This window comes from Pseudochaenichthys georgianus, chromosome 16 (assembly GCF_902827115.2).
Source record: "Pseudochaenichthys georgianus chromosome 16, fPseGeo1.2, whole genome shotgun sequence".
NCBI lineage: Eukaryota > Metazoa > Chordata > Actinopteri > Perciformes > Channichthyidae > Pseudochaenichthys > Pseudochaenichthys georgianus.
This window is the reverse complement of record NC_047518.2, coordinates 17,646,023-17,663,575: the sequence shown is the minus strand read 5'-3', so window position 1 is coordinate 17,663,575 and position 17,553 is coordinate 17,646,023. Positions and strand designations below refer to the sequence as shown.

Genomic DNA, 17,553 nt, shown 5'->3' with positions numbered 1-17,553 from the left:
CCATTTCGCAGGGTATAGATTCCACTTTTGGTGATGTATCATGCACTTCTGGGTCCATTATATTGTTCCGTGGTGACAAAAAGGAGACAGTGTTTTTAAATGCATTGGCAATTTATGGAATAGCTGAACATTTTAAAATTGTGCTTATTCTCTTTCTTGAAGAGTTATGTGAAAGGATCAATAGCCCTCTAAGTTTGAAGCTAGAACCAGGAGGAGTTATACTAGCTTGTCTTGGCATGAAGACAGGAGGCAGCTAACTTGGCTCTGTCCAAATTTACACAAACAAAATTGTGAAACTGTTAGCTTTCTTCTTCTTCTTTTAAAAGTTAAAGTTTTTCGTGGAGTTTTCAGGAACTATTTCCTGGCAGTAACATGTGAGATACTACAGGAAGTCACTGCACCCAGACAAAAAATTGCTAACATATAATATTTATTTTTATGTGTTAAACTTACTTAATGAGTAAACCAACATTAAGTTAATTAGAACACTTTAAAGGTGCTGGTTGGAAGACACCCTGTTACCTGTCTTTATGCTAAGTTAAGCTAAGCTAACAAGATAAAAATACGAAACAGTGTTTGTTGACGGTGAGTATGAATGTATTAAAGTATATCAATTTGTTATAGAATCAAGGGGAAAGGATGTTTTTGTGAAACCACATTCTGACATTCAACAGTCAGCGATAAAATAGAAGGGGCAAGGAGATACATTTTACCATCAAAAATAGCATTAGACAAAAATGATATGCAGCACAACTCTAAGTTAATCTTTAAGAGGTGTGGGTCAACATCAACAATACCTCAACATACATTTTCTTGATAGTTGAGTTCTTACAGCACAGACATACCCAATTGGGGAATATTCTTATATCTATCCTAATGAAGGAGGTGTTCCCTTTTAGGTTTTGGCAAAACTCGCAGTATGCCTCAGGATTTGTTCCGTACTGGAGTAGGTAAGGTATCAGCACTGCTCTGGTTTGGAAGGCCTTGTTTACCCTTAACCAATGGCCTTGTCTGTCTGCCTCCCTGGCTGTAAACTAATATATCCTCTATTTCAATATTTCAATACTAAAGCCTGGGCAGGACACAAGTGTACAAAGCCTAAAGATGTAGTCTCTGAGGTCGTAGAAAAGTGAGTCCTAGTCCAGAATAGAAATAGGAAGAGAGCGGTTTCAGTGCTCCCATAGATCAGCTGCAGGTCTTACTCTGTCTTTTGCAGCACTTCAATTCTCCTCCTCTACTCCCTCCCTCTAAACCCCTCTTTTCAGCTTCACCATTTTGAAACTACAGCTAGAGTCAGGCAGCTTGTTAGGTGTTTGGTTATCATCAATTGTACTTCTATCACTGGACGACTCCTCTCTCGATGCAGAATGACTTTGTGGATTTGAAGGATTCAGCGCATCCCCTGAAAATAATATTAAAAAAAGAGTCATCCATGCTTTTTGTGTAACACCAGCCTGCTCTTCTGCCTCCCCTCAGACCAACTGAACTCACCTATCCTGACCTATATAACCTTGGGATGGATCTCACACCTCAATCCTGAATAGGCTTTATTGCATCTACCAGATAAACTTTGAAAATTGTTTCCCCTTTTTCGGGGCTGATCGGGTAAAATAGATTTAAAGAATTCAATTGGATGCCAGGAGTAATATGAGGAATTGTTTTGAGATCCATGTCAAGTGTTTCCCCTCCTTCTGTCTGAATAACTCTGTGTGTGTGGCTCTGCAGATGAGTTTAGTCCATACATGGGCAGGAGGACGTCCAGCACTCTGTCTCTGACCAACGGGTCCACATCTTCCAGGGGAGAACCCTCGGGATCCCAGTCTGTTCCTCAGAGGAAGAGGCTCCTGAAGGCCCCCAGCCTCTCCGAGCTGGACAGCTCCGACTCTGACGTCAGTATCAGTCTGTTTGTGTAGGATGTGTTTTAGAAATAACATCCAGCATGTGCAGAGCAAATGATGACTGAAGTGTTTGTATTTTCCATGCATTCAGGATGACATATTTGGGCACAAGTCCGCCAGCAGCTCCAGCGTGGCTACGTCTTTGATGGATGATACATCCCCAGAGTGTGCTGTGGGGAAGAAAAGTGAGTCAGGAATATTTCTACGTCCCCTTCACACCTCAGCACACCGACAGTGACCAATGGGTTTCATCTAACAGCCTCCTCTGCCATGTTTATTACGGAAATGTCTTGAACCTTGAATTAACCAATCGATGGAATATTTTGAGTAAAGCAGCCTCATCTTCTCTCATTTCCCTTTCTTTCCTCTATGAACACCAGCTCCCCCCATGTTCCTGCCCATCTCTTCAACACCCCAGCCAGAGAGGCGTAAGACCCCCCAGAGGAGACACTCCATCGAGAAGGAAACCCCGACCAACGTCCGACTGTTTCAGCTGCCTTCTAAAAAGAGCTCTAAGTCTCTGGTTAGTCCCACTTCTTTTCTGTGTAGATTCAGAAGATTTAATAAAAACACAAAACATGTTGAATGAGCAGAATAAGGGTTCTATCATCTATTTTAAAACTGTCAAAAGGTGCAGTAAAAGTTGTTATTTAACAAAATCACATAGTGTGACATTCTGAGACAGTATTAGAACATACTGATGAAAGTGTAGCCAGTTAAAAAAAAGTCAGAGTTTTCCACCTGAATATTCACAAAAGATATATATGAAAGAAACTAGAACTAAATAAATGAAAATTAAACGAACAGCCGGGACAGTCACATTAAAACTTTAAAGAAATGTGTACATTAATATAAAAGTAAAGAAATATACCAAAAAACACACAGTAATGTAATGTATGTTTAGGAAATGTGTATATATCTGCATATGTGGTAAGATAAGATAAGACTTTATTTATCCTGAAGGAAATTGTTGTACCAGAGTTACAAAGATACAATAAACACAGCAGCATAATAATAAAAGTAACAATTTTAATAATACAACCGTACACTAACAGTGCAGTAAAAAGAGCGAATCAAACAACTACAAGAAACATAGATGGTCAAATAATGAATGTAAAAACTTTACAGTGACGAGCAGTATTGTATGAGTAATAGTGCAAAAATAAACATAGTGGCAGATACATAATTTCAAGTTAATATTGTACATTGTTATTATTATTGCACATGATATAAGCAGAAAGTGTTTGTAAAATGCTATATACTGTGTATATATATATATGGTAGTAAACCAATAGCTATGATGAAAACTTGATCTGTAAGGAAACTATTTTCTCTTGTTTGCTAAACCGAGCCCAGCGTCAGTTGCTTCATGAAGAACTGCCCTAAAACATGGCTCCTCCTCCTCCTCCTCCTCCTCCTCCTCCTCCTCCTCCTCCTCCTCCTCCTCCTCCTCCTCCTCCTCCTCCTCCTCCTCCTCCACCCTTTGCAGAGTTCACACCCTATGGAGGCGTTTGCTTTGGGGTGGATGAAGGCAGTATTTTCTCTGTGCAGGGCAGTTTACCTCAGAGGAAGAGAGTGGGCCAAGCTGCCAGTCTCCCCCTGTCCGTTCTGGTATAATAACTCTAGCTGCCCATCCTCTCCTCGTGCTTCCTTCTTCACTAAACATCATTCACCTGTAGAGTAGGTTTCTGACATTGTAGACTAGGGACACACTGCTTTATCTCTGAGGTGTCATGACATGTGACCAGTGAACAATGTCATTTATTTATCCATTGTTTACTTCACTGCTTTCAATTGAACACACAAAAGCAATTAGGTGTCGTCTTCACTAAAATACATTTGAAATCTGCTCTAGTATTGAACAAATGATATTTAACAGGTGGTGGTGGTGGTGGGATGCGTTAGAAATAAAAAGTATTTTAAGATCTCCACATCGTTGTGTGGCTCTAACGATACTGTATGTAGGCACTGTTTAGAAGCCTTTTCACATATCTCTCAAGATTTTTATAATACCCTGAAGTTGTCTGATGCCTCTGGTTGGGTTACATAGCAACAGTCAGAAATGTGCACAAATAATATAAGGTTGATAGGTCCAGTAGTATGAGAGATTAGCTGTGGACACACAGGGACACACGGCCAAAAACACATGATCCCCCTCAGGCTTGTGCTTTGCGGAGATAACGTAACTGATACAGTACTAAGGGATAGCAGGCAGACTGTATCTACAGACAGGAAAACAGCAGCACACTGTGTTTACTGAACGAAACAAAAGAAGCTTTCTATAGTCAGACCTGAACAAATTATATTGAACCTTTCCTGAAAATAACGATACATTGTGTGCAGACTAAAAACATGCAAAGCAAAGCACAATGCTTCCACCAGTCACAGTATAGCAAGCACAGCTGTGGCTTGTCACATTTTCAATTATTAATATTATTGTTTAAAGATATTATTTTGAAACCAGAGTCCACTCCAGTCTGCTCTGATTGGTTAGCTGGCCGGCTCTGTTGTGATTGGTCAACCTCTTAGAGACGTCCCGCCCCTTAGCCTATCACGTACAATTTGTTAGACTGCTAGCCAATAGAAGCGTGAGTGTTACACAGTGTTGTCACTATGTTACAGAAGTAAACAAAGGAGTCCAATGGAGGCGTTTCAGGCAGGGGGAGGTGTGTTGGAGAGAAAGTCCCTCTGGAGGGAACACAGGGATTTTAGCCTTTGCAGACCATTTACATGCACAGATACAGTACCTTTATAACACACTACAGGAAAGGGAAACCCCAAAAAGCATAATCTGGCCCATATAAGATGTGGTTTGACATGCAAGAAAGGTCAAACGTCTGGAATAGAACCCAGGACGTTTTGGTTAAACTGCCTCACATGGAACCACCCGACTACAAAACTGCTGCAGCCCTGCTACAATTAAAAACAAATAAAGATGTTTGATTATGGGCATAAACATAAACACAAAAAATATCAATTGGGGAAGAAAACAAATCCATCACTTTGGAATGGTCATTTATTACAATCATTGCCCTGTTTGTGAGTAGCTCTGTTGCCATGACGTCTTCCCATCGCTCCAGTTTACGCATCACGAGCCCTCTCTGAATCTTCACTGAACAATGAGAACATTGTTATGACCCAAATGTAGTGCGGACCCTCACAGGCTGCTCTAAAGAAGCGCTGAATGTTAAACACTGTGTTAGATGTGCTGTGGCCAGGATCACTCACTGTTCTGTGTGTGTGTGTGTGTGTTTTCCTTATAGGAGGAGTTCTGCTTCCCTGTGGAGTGTCTCTCTCTGACGGTGGAGGAGGTGATGCACATCAGACAGGTGCTGGTAAAGGCAGAGCTGGAGAAGTTCCAGCAGTACAAAGAGGTCTACAACGCCATGAAGAAGGGAAAGGTAACTGCTGCCCCATCCTCATTATCCTGCTGTACCATTCTTGATTTCTAACATCATCTTTTCTTTTTATTGCAGCTCTGCTTCTGTTGTCGAACCAAAAGGTTTTCCCTGTTCACCTGGTCCTACATCTGCCAGTTTTGCAAAAAGTAAAACAACCTACATGATTAGCTTCATCTCTTGCATTGTTTGAAAAAGTATTTAGAAGTAAGCTTGACTGTTTTTATTCATCACTCCCTTCATTTTTTTCTCCGTGCAGGCCTGTGTGTGCACAGTGCTGCAAAAAGGTGAGTCAGCTTGAATGAATCGATCAGCCAATCAGCTGTCAGAGCAGCATTTACTTGATCCACTATAAGATCTAATTAGGTAACTGACAATAATGTGGTGACATCCAAAAACTGACTTTATCTAACAACTCTTCTATGGCCTTAAGATACACTAGTGAGTCCCTAATATATTAAAAATAATAATAACCTTAGTCCAAACGCTGCTTAGGCATTCCCACTGTTCTCTGAAAGCTATTATTTACAATAAATAATGGGTTTCACAGGGCAGTGGTGCCATTGTTGTGTTGTGCCTGAAAGGCTTTAAACTGTGTATGCAACCATATTGTATTTCTGATGTTCTTAAAGCTATCTTTTGTATCATTATAATAGTTAAAGATGCCTATTCAAGTAGATGAACTGAACATGTGAATTCCTTAAAACATGTAGACCTCATCAGTATTCTTTCTTAGTAACCATTAAGCTTTTACTTAATTACTTTCCTATCTTGTCTCTCTAACAGATGAGGTTGCCGTCCAAACCTTATTCCAGCTTGCCCATCTACTCCATTGGCTCGACCTACACCCTCCCCAGGGAGCGGGTGAATGCCATTGCTGACGTAGGACAAGGGTTCTCTGTGGCTGGAGGGCCGGGGCCGTCAGCAGAGGGAGGGGCCGCAGCGCCTCCCACTTTGAAAGCAGAAAAAAAGGGAGCTTCTATAGGAGCTGGAAAAGCCTCTGGAGCCACAGCTGCTGCCAAATCAGAGAAGTCCTCCAGCAGCCCACAGCGCCACGGCCTGCACAAGACCATATCCAAGTAAGAGCTAAACACACTCATATTCATTCTGGCAGGAAGTTCTGTACAACTAGTTATCCTGTTGAGAGTTAGCATGATATTAGTACATTTGCCCCAAACGCCTCATTTCCACAAAGCCCTGAGTGATGGATGTATGCAGTGGTACATACTCCAAAATGTTTTCTAAATTATGGGGGCAGTACTACTTTTCCCACTGACCTGTATGCAGGTACCTGCTTGGCTTGTGCTGACGTCACTGATTTATCTCTTTTCGCCTTTTTCTCAGATCAATATAGTTATTATTCACAATGTTTGTCATTTGAGGTTTCCTGTCAACAATTTCAAATATGTCAGTATTACAATTTACATTATTTTTGCCCGTAATCAAATTTCATACTGCAATACTGTGCTTGGATACCGGGTAAATTGCATTGCTTGACTATGTTGAAAGTCAAATTGTGTTGTAGTATAATACAAAATAAACTCTTTAACACATTTTGAAACGATATAGAAATGTTTTATGGTTGTTTGAGATTAAATATCTGTCCAATTTCCCTGAACTGAATTGCACTTACATTTTTTTCTTCAGAGATACAGAAGCACAGTTTGCATATTTTTGTTTTGTACAAAGGGTCCAGAGGTATTTATTTGTTTTTTTATCATAATTTCATAAAATGCTGGGGCATATATTGTATTACATAATCTTTATTCAAAAAGTGTTGATTTATCCAAATGCTGAAAAAAAGAAAAGGAAAAACGGCAAAACCCAAACAATGAATCAATTCATATGACTAGTGACCACTACATGTTAGTGAGAAAATACCCCTTTTTGTAATTAGGATTAAGTCACCCTGACACAGAGATTGTGTTACCCATGTATTACATGCTTAGTTTCAACAATAAGTCAAAGTAAGTAAAAAAACAATATCTCTCTGATCCTGTTTATGCCTTCCTGTCCTCCTGTCCCATGTAGGTTATCCAAGCACGGCTCTTTAAAGTCTCATGAGGAACTGGAGCTGCCCTCAGAGCTGACGGAGGACTGGGCCACCATGGAGGTGTGTGTGGACTGCATCAAGTTCATCACTGACATTATCGCCTCTAGCAAGCACAGCCTGTCCCTGGCCACCAAGAGAGCGCGCCTAAAACGCAAGACCCAGTCCTTCTACATGTCCTCCCCTAAAGGACGGGAGGAGTACCGGCCGTCAGAACGGACAATCAAGGAGATCTGAAACTCCTCATCTCTCTATCTCTGGCTCCTTCCAGCTCCTTCGGCACAATTAGAAGCACTCAGCACTGGATATGATCTTACTGTACACGTATACTCAGATTTGGACCTCGGTGGTGTTTGTCGCTGTTTTCTGATCGTCGTGAATAGCTATTTCAGACAAGAGCATACAGTTGTTGTTTTTTACCATATCATAGATGATCCTTTAATCTCTGGCCACAGACTTTTGAATTACTTCATTACCCGGGTGGTCCAACCCAACTCACATTAAAACCTTCAAGCACAAGACTGAAGACGGACTGTTGGCCCTGCAGAGAGACTTTAATGTAACTGAGAGTGACACTACAGAATAACAAACTGTACATTTTCTATGGGTTTATTTTTTTTACATGTGTGTATACGGTAAATGATTGTTCGATGAAGTCCCTGTTTTATTTTTCTGATGATGATCAATGAAACTCCTCCCACTTTCCTCTTTGCAAAGCATATTTAAAATCATGCTTTCAGAAAAAAAGCAACCCGTTCTTTGCATCACAATTAAAACAAATAACTGGTTTTCCTTCAAATGTAGTGCCAAATGATAACAGCTTTCTTATCCATGTCACCCCAAACTAAAATATGTGCTGTTGTCTTACAAGATGAGACAAACTGGGCCCCTGGAAATTTGTTTTTAAATCTCAGTTTCTCAGATGGAAAAACCAAAACTACTGTAGATGCTAATAATAAAACTAATGCTCAGATTTAATCACATAAGACTTGCACTTTCATAAAGGAATAATTATAAAAAGAAAGGTGAAGCTGCAGAGATGTTGTTTCTCCTTCATGTGTGTTTGTCTGTCTCCATTAGTTATATCTAGGTCACGCTCAAAAACATTTCCCATGGTGCAACACTTTTATTGAAATGTTCCAGTCTGGTAAATAACCACATCTTCCACACTCCACAGCCCCAGTTGGGGAGATCCCAAAAGAGCAGATGTAAATTAACAGATACATATGTTGTTGTAATAGTCAACCTTATTGCTACTAGTAGAGAAGCAGATTACAAATGTTTTTAGGGCCATTAAAGCACATTTAACCTACTGTCCATTCATATGCAACTAACTACAATCACTAAGAGTAAAGCAGGTATAGCAACATTTTTACCTTCTGTACCATGTGTCAGTTTTTTCAGTTGTGCCATGTCTTGATTTACATATGCATTTTTAAATGTATCTTTGCGTTGATAAATATATATTATATATGAAATTGTTTACTTTTCTTTACATTAAGTATTTGTATTGTGTAAGGATTAGTCATAATTAACACCTCATGTTTTTTGTACAGATGCAGTTCACTGCACAGGCTTCAGGAAAAAACCAACATACTGTAAGTCTCAATATGATGCCTTTAGGATTTCCCTCCCTCATTCAGAGTCTCATTACTGGCCTGTGTGTCTATTTTGTTCTTTATATCACTCCTCATTAATATATGTCTGCCTTAATAACTGCCTTTTTTTTTACTATCACACTCACATATTGAACAGTCATCTACTGTACCTGTACATACTTCGTTTCTAAAGGTGTGTTTGTAGGTCAGGTGTGTTGCCTGGATGGTGTCATGGCGGTGAGACTGTTGTAGATCTGTCTCTCTGAGAGGGGAACTCTCCCAGTGCAGTAGGGTGGTCAGGGCAGAGTCCACAGTGTGACTGCATCATGCATGTACTACGGTGTAGCTTTTACCCTCAGTCTGTATTACCTTTAAGATGTACCTCCGTGCAGAGAGTGCAACAAATGATGACTACAACAATAAACTGTAATGCAATACCTGATCATGAATCTTCTTTGTTCTGGATTTAAACCGATTTAAACACACCAGTATGAAAAAACATGTTCTATATTTCCCTGGAAATGTCTCTCCAGGTAAATCAGGATTAGGGCTGCAATGATTGTTCAATCAAACAATGTTGATGGATGGAAAAAATAATAAATCATTGATGTCATTTCTCATGCACAAATGGCAGAAAATAAGATTTCCTGCTACTGTATTAAAATAAATATCTCTGGAACCATCAAAACTTGACATTTTAGAAACTGGAATTGACCTGTTTCCCTTTTTTTCTGGCATTTTATAGAACAAATGATTAGCAGATACATTTTGTATGTTATATGCAGCCCTTGCCGGCTGATGTTGGCAGTCTTCCATTCATAAGTGGTGACGTGGTTAAAAGTAATGTGATGGCGAGGCGAACTGGTTGTTATCCAGTTGACATTCTAAGGTTCACTCTCTTTCCGAGACAAAACATTCTAAAAAACAACCTGCTATCAGTGATCGACTGATAGAGCTGAAGGAGAGTGAAAAACATTATGGAACATAAAGATTTACAAAGGGTTGATTTTCTTTCTGTTTGGTTTAATGTAGAAACTGTTAAAGTGTGACTATGTGAGTGTACTGTGATGGAATACTTCCATCTCACGTACAATAACGGGGGGGGGGGGGGATTACGTATTGTAACCCTAGTTATATAAGCACAGGCGGAGCCCTCTACTGGACTCTATGGGTACTACTCTCAACCATGCTATGCGAGCATTCACCTACTGAGATAAACGTAGCCGGACAATCGGAGCGAGCCTACCTGAATGCGCGCGCAGGCCCACAGTATATAAGGCGGCCACACCTCCTGACTGTCATCCAACACCCTCTTCAGCGAGCGGCATAGGAAAGACACAGCCCCTAGGTGAGGACTCCGTCTGTGCTTATATGACTAGGGTTACAATACGTAACCCCCCGTTATATCTTACACAGGCTCCGCCCTCTACTGGACTCTATGGTTACAGTGGGTGGTGCCCTGATGGATAAATGCCCTGTCGTTCAACAACATCGACCCATCACACATACCAAAAAGGTATGGGACACCATGAAAACCATGACAGGAATGTCATCCTCAGCTAAACCTATTGTACAATGAATTTTGTTTTGCTATTGAACTAAACATGTTCTTTACCCGTTTCGAGTCACTGGATAATTCTGCAAAGTGCACTGAAATGCTCGAAACCATAATACCTGCTTCCTCTGACAAAATTACCATCAGTGTCGAAGAGGTCAGAAAAACATTTCAGTGCACCAACACCAAGAAAGCGGCTGGGCCAGATGGGTGCAGCGGTTTTCTGCTGAAAAACTTTGCTACTGAGCTGGCTCCAGTGTGGCAACCCATCTTTCAGGCTTCTATTGACACGCACACCATCCCTCTGTCATGGAAAACTTCACACATCAAACCGCTACCCAAAATTCCATGCCCAAAAGAACATAAGGACTACAGACCAATAGCCCTCACCTCAGTGATTATGAAATCACTAGAAATAATTCTGCTCCGATTTCTTATCAGTACAACACAAGACAAACTGGATCCATACCAATTTGCCTATAAACAAGGCTGCGGTACGGAAGATGCTGTGGCCACTCAAAAATTGCCAAAATGGAAGTAAATCCATACCTGATTTACTGGTATGCTGCTTTCCTCACTAGTAGAGCAACTTGTGATGGTTAACAAAACCCTGTCCTCTGCCATCACAGCCAATGTAGGGGCCCCCCAGGGCTGCGTGAGTTCAGCTGTGCTCTTTACTCTCTACACTGATGATTGTCGTACCAACACACCAAATCAAGTCATCATTAAGTACTCTGATGATACTGCAATAATATCTCTGCTTAGTAACACAGACGACCCTGAGCTGCACCAACAGGCTGTAAATCAGGTGGTCGAGTGGACTGATAGCAATCTTGAGATCAACACCAAGAAAACTGAGGAAATCATTTTTGGCTCACCATCTGACTCCCATCAAGTCCCCATTGTCATCCACACAGATGAAATCAAGCAGGGAGTTTCATACAAATACTTGGGTGTAATGACTGACCATCTGCTGTCATGGAAGGATCACATTGATTATCTGTGCAAAAGGACAAAACAAAGAATTTATTTTCTCCGCCGTCTTAGGTCTTTTGGGGCGAGCAGAGAACTTCTTCTGTTGTTCTTTACATCTGTGATCTTGTCTATTCTGCAGTACTGCAATACTACCTGGTACAAATGTTTGTCAGCAGCTTTAAAATCAAAACTGCTCCACCTGTTAAAAATCTACTCAAAGATTGTTGGTCGACCCTGTCAGAGACTCAGCCTATCATAACAACCTAGTGAGGCTGTCCAACAACATAATCTCTGACCCAAACCATGCTCTGAACAGTGAGTATGAACTGCTACCATCTAATCGGAGATACAGGGTCCCACGATTCAATAAAGTCAGACTAAAGCACTCCTTTGTGCATCAGTCAATCCTCACAGTAAACACAGAGCTAAATCCCAGATCAAATGCACGCTGAAGGCTCTTTGAGCATGTTTTCTTTCACTGATTGTGCTGTTATGTTAAATGTTTGTTGTTTGTGTTTCATGTATTGTGTCTGGATACTTGTCTGTTGATGTTGGACATGGAGCTGCTGTGACGCAAGTCAAATTTCAGACTTGATCTGACAAATAAAGTATTATCGTATCGTATACTGCCCCTGACTGGCCTTTGGTTAACAGCCACCGCACCCCAACTTCCTCTCATCTGGTTGAGACCGTAGAGAAATCGGGGCTGCAGCTCACTTGGCTGGGTAGAGCACACTCAACAGTCCTGTGTTGCCCCAGCAAGCACAGACGATGAGAAGGAGCCAGAAATGTCCAAGAGATAAAAGGGGCCTGGCGTAGGCCAAGACGCCGCCGTGCATATGTATGTATACTCACGCCGTTGAACAAGGCTGTTGATACAGCCATACCACGTGTAGAGTTTGCATAGACCCCATTGAGGAAGGATCTCGCAGAGCCATCCTCTCAGGCTTTTCTTGGACAGAGCTTTACCGGCCACATCATCCCTAAACAACCTGATCTCACCAGAATGCGTGACTCCACCACGACTCCTTAACACCACAATGCGTGGTGGAGTCACGAACTTTGTTACATTTGCGTGTGGGCACCACGCAAACAACCCCAATGTAAAGTGAATGAGGCTCCTTTGTCGTGGTGCACACACGCATTTCTACAACGTGCGTTGTGTGTAATGCAACTGTTAATTTTATTAAATTAGTTAGTTTTTAAGGAAGGCCAGAGCTTCAGCTGTGTCAAATAGATTGTTCCCTTCAGTTAACGTTATTTAAAAGATAATGATCATGTCCCCTGTATTGTATTACGAGCGTCCATTCCCATTGGATAACGGAGAATTTTACACCCGGAAGTAAGTAGCCTATTCTCCTTACTGTCGATTGATTTTACAGTGATATCTGCACTACTCATCGACTAAAAAACACCAAATTGTCCTTGTTAATTACACAACATTGATTGGTTTGAATTGTGTACAATGCTTTTGTATTTTCCCCCTTCGATTCGGAGAAACAAATATATTTTCGGAGTTTTTGGACGGCAGAAGACACTACACTACCCAGAATCCTCAGCTATCGTTTGGGACTACACCATGTGCTTAGCTTGACAAACCCCGTGATCAGTCCTCAACCTCTGTGATTGGATGCGCGACGTTTACACAGAGCGTCCAAAAGGACTTTGAAATGGAATGAAACCCATCGACGGCACACTATTCAAAACAGGAATCGAACGTGTCCTACCCCCCTCCCCCCCTTAGGTCACAGGCTCCTCCAACAGTGCTACGCAATAAAACAGATGCACAGAAAAAATAGTGAAATAGTGCAATAAGAGTCTATATACAAGTGATTGGAATATGATATATGAGATAAATAATTTCTAAGTAGCAGCCAGATGAATGTTATTTCTAAATTCAGGTGTTTAATAGTCTTCTGGCCTGTGGGATGAAGCTGTCTCTGTGTCTGGTGGTTTTAGTCCGAATGCTGTGGTACCGCCTGCCAGACTGCAGCAGACAGAACCGTTTGTGGCTGGGGTGATGGGGGTCTTTTATAATCCTGAGGGCTTTCTTTAAGGTTAACCTGGTATTTTTAATCCACTACATTTATTTTAGTTACTTTACAGATTTTGATTAATGATGTGAAATATAAACAACCCTTAAATCAGACTTTAGTTACACCTGAATGAAATTCAGTGAAGGTGATTGTCAAGTGCCAACAATCAGGCGAGATATTTGATAGTTGGTGCTTGAGAAGACTAAATATTTATCTGCAGATCCGTTTAAAGCATGTTCATTACTCGTTATTCTCTAATAGTTCATTAAAGACTGTATATAATTGCTATTTTGCACATCCCTTTCAAGATTTCAAGATTTTCTAAGGTTTATTGACATATCATATACACAACAGTGTAGTTATGCAATGAATGAAAAACTTGGGTCACAGGTTCCTCAACAGTGCATTACAAGACATCTATCAATGTGTGTATACTTCCACCATTACACTGTCGTATTCTGCACATTTCTTTAAATAAAGCCTTATTAGTTAGCACATCCTCCTATCAGGCACTAAACTGTTTTACTCTAGATATCATTTGAGTATCTTCTTGATATTTTCTATTCTATATTTATATAATTGACCTTCTACTTTCCCACTATGTTGTATGTACTCTTAATATTTGAATGTTTTCATAAAATATAACACATTCAAAAGTGCTTTACAAAAATGAAAGACATTAAGAAAAAGGCATTTTAAACAGTCATTAAAAAGCAACACAATCTTCCTGCATTGCAATTACTCTAAACGTGTAATAACGTGCTTTAACCAGTAGGTGGTTTGGGTTAAAAGCATAGGTTAAAAGGCTGTCAAGTTTACAGTGTTAACAAAATAAAATATACTGCTGTTTCCGGTTTAGTTTACGACGAATATTATTTTGTTATTGTTTTGATATTTGTAACACAAAAGCGATGGAAAAAACCCATAGCAACCAAAAAAAGATGGTCTTAACATGACCCAGTCGTCTAGTAGTTAATAAAAAACAATAATATCAAAACAAAATATTACTACTAACTTTATTGTGAAATTAAAACAGAACGGTAAAAGAATAGTTTCCGGTGTATTCTGAGCCCGATCTCTGTAGATAAATAAAGAACTAAGACAGATGTGTAATATTTAATGCAGCCAAACCATTTATTACAATGCATTCATGTGATGACTTTCAAAGAGTAAAGCAAGCACTGCTGAATAAAGTATGATTTTCTCTTTTACGAAACCTTTTTTTTCATATGGAATGCAGTTGGAGGTCAACCAATCACAGAGCTTGAGGACTGATCACGGGGTTCATGATGTAGTCCCAAACGATAGCTGAGGATTCTGGGTAGTGTAGTGTCTTCTGCCGTCCAAAAACTCCGAAAAAATATTTGTTTCTCAGAATTGAAGGGGGAAAATACAAAAGCATTGCACACAATTCAAACCAATCAATGTTGTGTAATTAACTAGGACAATTTGGTCTTTTTTAGTCGATGAGTAGTGCAGATATCACTGTAAAATCAATCGACAGTAACGGAGCGTCCACACTACAGCTCCAAAAATAGCTTGGAGCTGGGCGTGTCTGGAGCTTGGGGATTTTATTCAAGCAACACGGCCAACAACCAATCACATGAATCTCCCGCCCCCGACATACAAAGCAAAAACCCCCGGGGATTTTATGCGAGCAATATATATATAAACTCCCCAAACAGGCGAAAACCTACCAGTTTCCCCCACTGTCTCTGCCACCTCCCTCCATGCCTGGTTCCTCCGGTTTGTATCCCGGGAGGTGAAGAGGGTCTGGTCATACAAAACCGGGTGATTCGCTACGGCGATAGTTAGTTTCTCCTCCGACTTTTTTTGAAAATATAGAAATGAACGGCGGGATATCTCTCCCAGCTTAGACGCGGTTTGATTGGCTAGCGCTTCAGCTGTCAGATTTTGGGAAACGGGATTTGATTGGCTGGCGCTGGCTACTCCGGCGTCCAGGCGACCAGAAGTTGAACAATGTTCAACTTCTGGTCGCCTGGGTCGCCTGAGACGCCTTGCTCGGCTACCCACAATTCAGTTCGGCGAAAAAGCGCGGCTACGTGACGTCACCCCATTGAAAGTGAATGGGCAGCTTGGAGCTGCTTGGAGCTTTCGACGCTGTAGTGTAGACGGGCCGTAAGGAGAATAGGCTACTTACTTCCGGGTGTAAAATTCTCCGTTATCCAATGGGAATGGACGCTCGTAATACAATACAGGGGACATGATCATTATCTTTTAAATAACGTTAACTGAAGGGAACAATCTATTTGACACAGCTGAAGCTCTGGCCTTCCTTAAAAACTAACTAATTTAATAAAATTAACAGTTGCATTACACACAATGCACGTTGTAGAAATGCGTGTGTGCACCACGACAAAGGAGCCTCATTCACTTTACATTGGGGTTGTTTGCGTGGTGCCGACACGCAAATGTAACAAAGTTCGTGACTCCACCACGCATTGTGGTGTTAAGGAGTCGTGGTGGAGTCACGCATTCTGGTGAGATCAGGTTGTCCCTAAACCACACACACAGCTGTTCAGTGCGCCTAATGGAAGCCGTGCGCCCTACATAACATGCCAGCAAGGGGAAAATAACGTATCTATGCCACAATTTTAGATGCGGATTTTGTTAAACTAATACGTTTGCGCTGTGGACCAACACTATACATTGACGGGGAAGGGGGTAGCAATAAAGAAAACACCATTAAACAGTTACACAACATAGCAGAAATAATATCGATAGCAGCATCCCCAGCAACCACCTTGGTGACAATGAAAACGTTGTATAGACACAATTCCCTGAAGTAATCTTCGTAATAACTAGCAAACTAAAGATCATGTGCATCCACTGCACACATAATCTGAAATAACAACTCATATTTCTCGCATCAAATGACATCAAAACGTATTTTAATGGCCAAACTAACTTTAAAATAGGCATTTTACACCGAGAATAAAACGAAGTTCGGCCATGTTTCTTTTTTCTGCAGGGAGAAATGTGAAGATCACGTGACATAGACGCCAGCCATTGGAATGAATGGGGGGAAAAACGTAGGGATCTTACAATTTCAGAGGCGTTTTTGTAGAAATACTACGTCCTATGTTGTGGACCAACGTAGTTATTACACGTTTTTTTATGAGACTGGGTTGGTTTGCTCTGGCAGTTTTTCCTTGTACAATGTGAGGGTCTAAGGATAGAGGGTGTCGTTTTTCTCATACTGATATTCTGAACAATCTGTGCTGTTGTATTTGCTGTAAAGTGTCTCTAGGCTATTTTTATTTTATGTACAGCACTTTGGCTCGACCAAAAATCGTTTATAAATGCGCTATATAAATAAAACTTGATTTGATATACTGTGGGCCTGCTCGTGCATTCAGGTAGGCTCACCACGATTGGCCGGCTACGTTTATGTATCTAGGTATCGGTGAATGCTGGCATAGCATGGTTGAGAGTAGTACCCATAGAGTCCAGTAGAGGGCGGAGCCTGTGTAAAATATAACAGGGTCCTGATAATATTCCTTTCTTCAGAAACAACAAAGGTAGTGTTCAATATGGCGGCTGTAGCAGGTCGAGCTATTGGACCCTTTACTACAGACACAACTCTTATATGTAGCACACATTCAATCTGTCTACAGTCTTCACACAGGTAAAGAGCAACACTTATGATCCCCTACAATGGTTTGATTGTCCATTTACGTTTCTCCAATAATGTGACCAACACCTTGCTGTCCCTCGGTTTCTACATGGTCTTTTTACTTCACCTTATACCATGCTGGGGAAGATCATCCCACAGAGTTATTGCTGCACAAGAACAACTAGCCCATGTCAAGTGCAGTCATCACAAATCATGCGTGACACAGCAGGTAATGGAGGCGATGCTGTGTTCCTGCAGCTGGAGGAGGGGCACCAAGTGTATGTGCGTGTGACTGCGCTGTAGATGCACGGTTGAGCATCTGGCCGCCATACAACATTTAGTGGTTTCCTGCTCAGTCCAATGTAAGAAGCTATGGTGCAAATGCAGAGAGATTCAAACCAGCTGA

At 41.0% G+C, this 17,553-nt stretch overlaps 1 protein-coding gene across 2 annotated transcripts in view; it reads left to right on the top strand.

The window, feature by feature from the left end:
- spire1b (spire-type actin nucleation factor 1b) overlaps positions 1-9,386 on the top strand; it is a 49,252-nt gene extending 39,866 nt beyond the window's left edge. For both annotated transcript variants that reach the window (XM_034103467.2, XM_034103466.2), the window contains 8 exons: positions 1,726-1,889; positions 1,990-2,083; positions 2,279-2,421; positions 5,162-5,299; positions 5,375-5,445; positions 5,556-5,583; positions 6,083-6,375; positions 7,328-9,386. In XM_034103467.2, coding sequence (XP_033959358.1) covers positions 1,726-1,889; positions 1,990-2,083; positions 2,279-2,421; positions 5,162-5,299; positions 5,375-5,445; positions 5,556-5,583; positions 6,083-6,375; positions 7,328-7,583 — 1,187 coding nt within the window. In that variant the 3' untranslated portion in view covers positions 7,584-9,386. The remainder of the gene's footprint in view (positions 1-1,725; positions 1,890-1,989; positions 2,084-2,278; positions 2,422-5,161; positions 5,300-5,374; positions 5,446-5,555; positions 5,584-6,082; positions 6,376-7,327) is intronic.
- Positions 9,387-17,553: the final 8,167 nt, after the last annotated feature.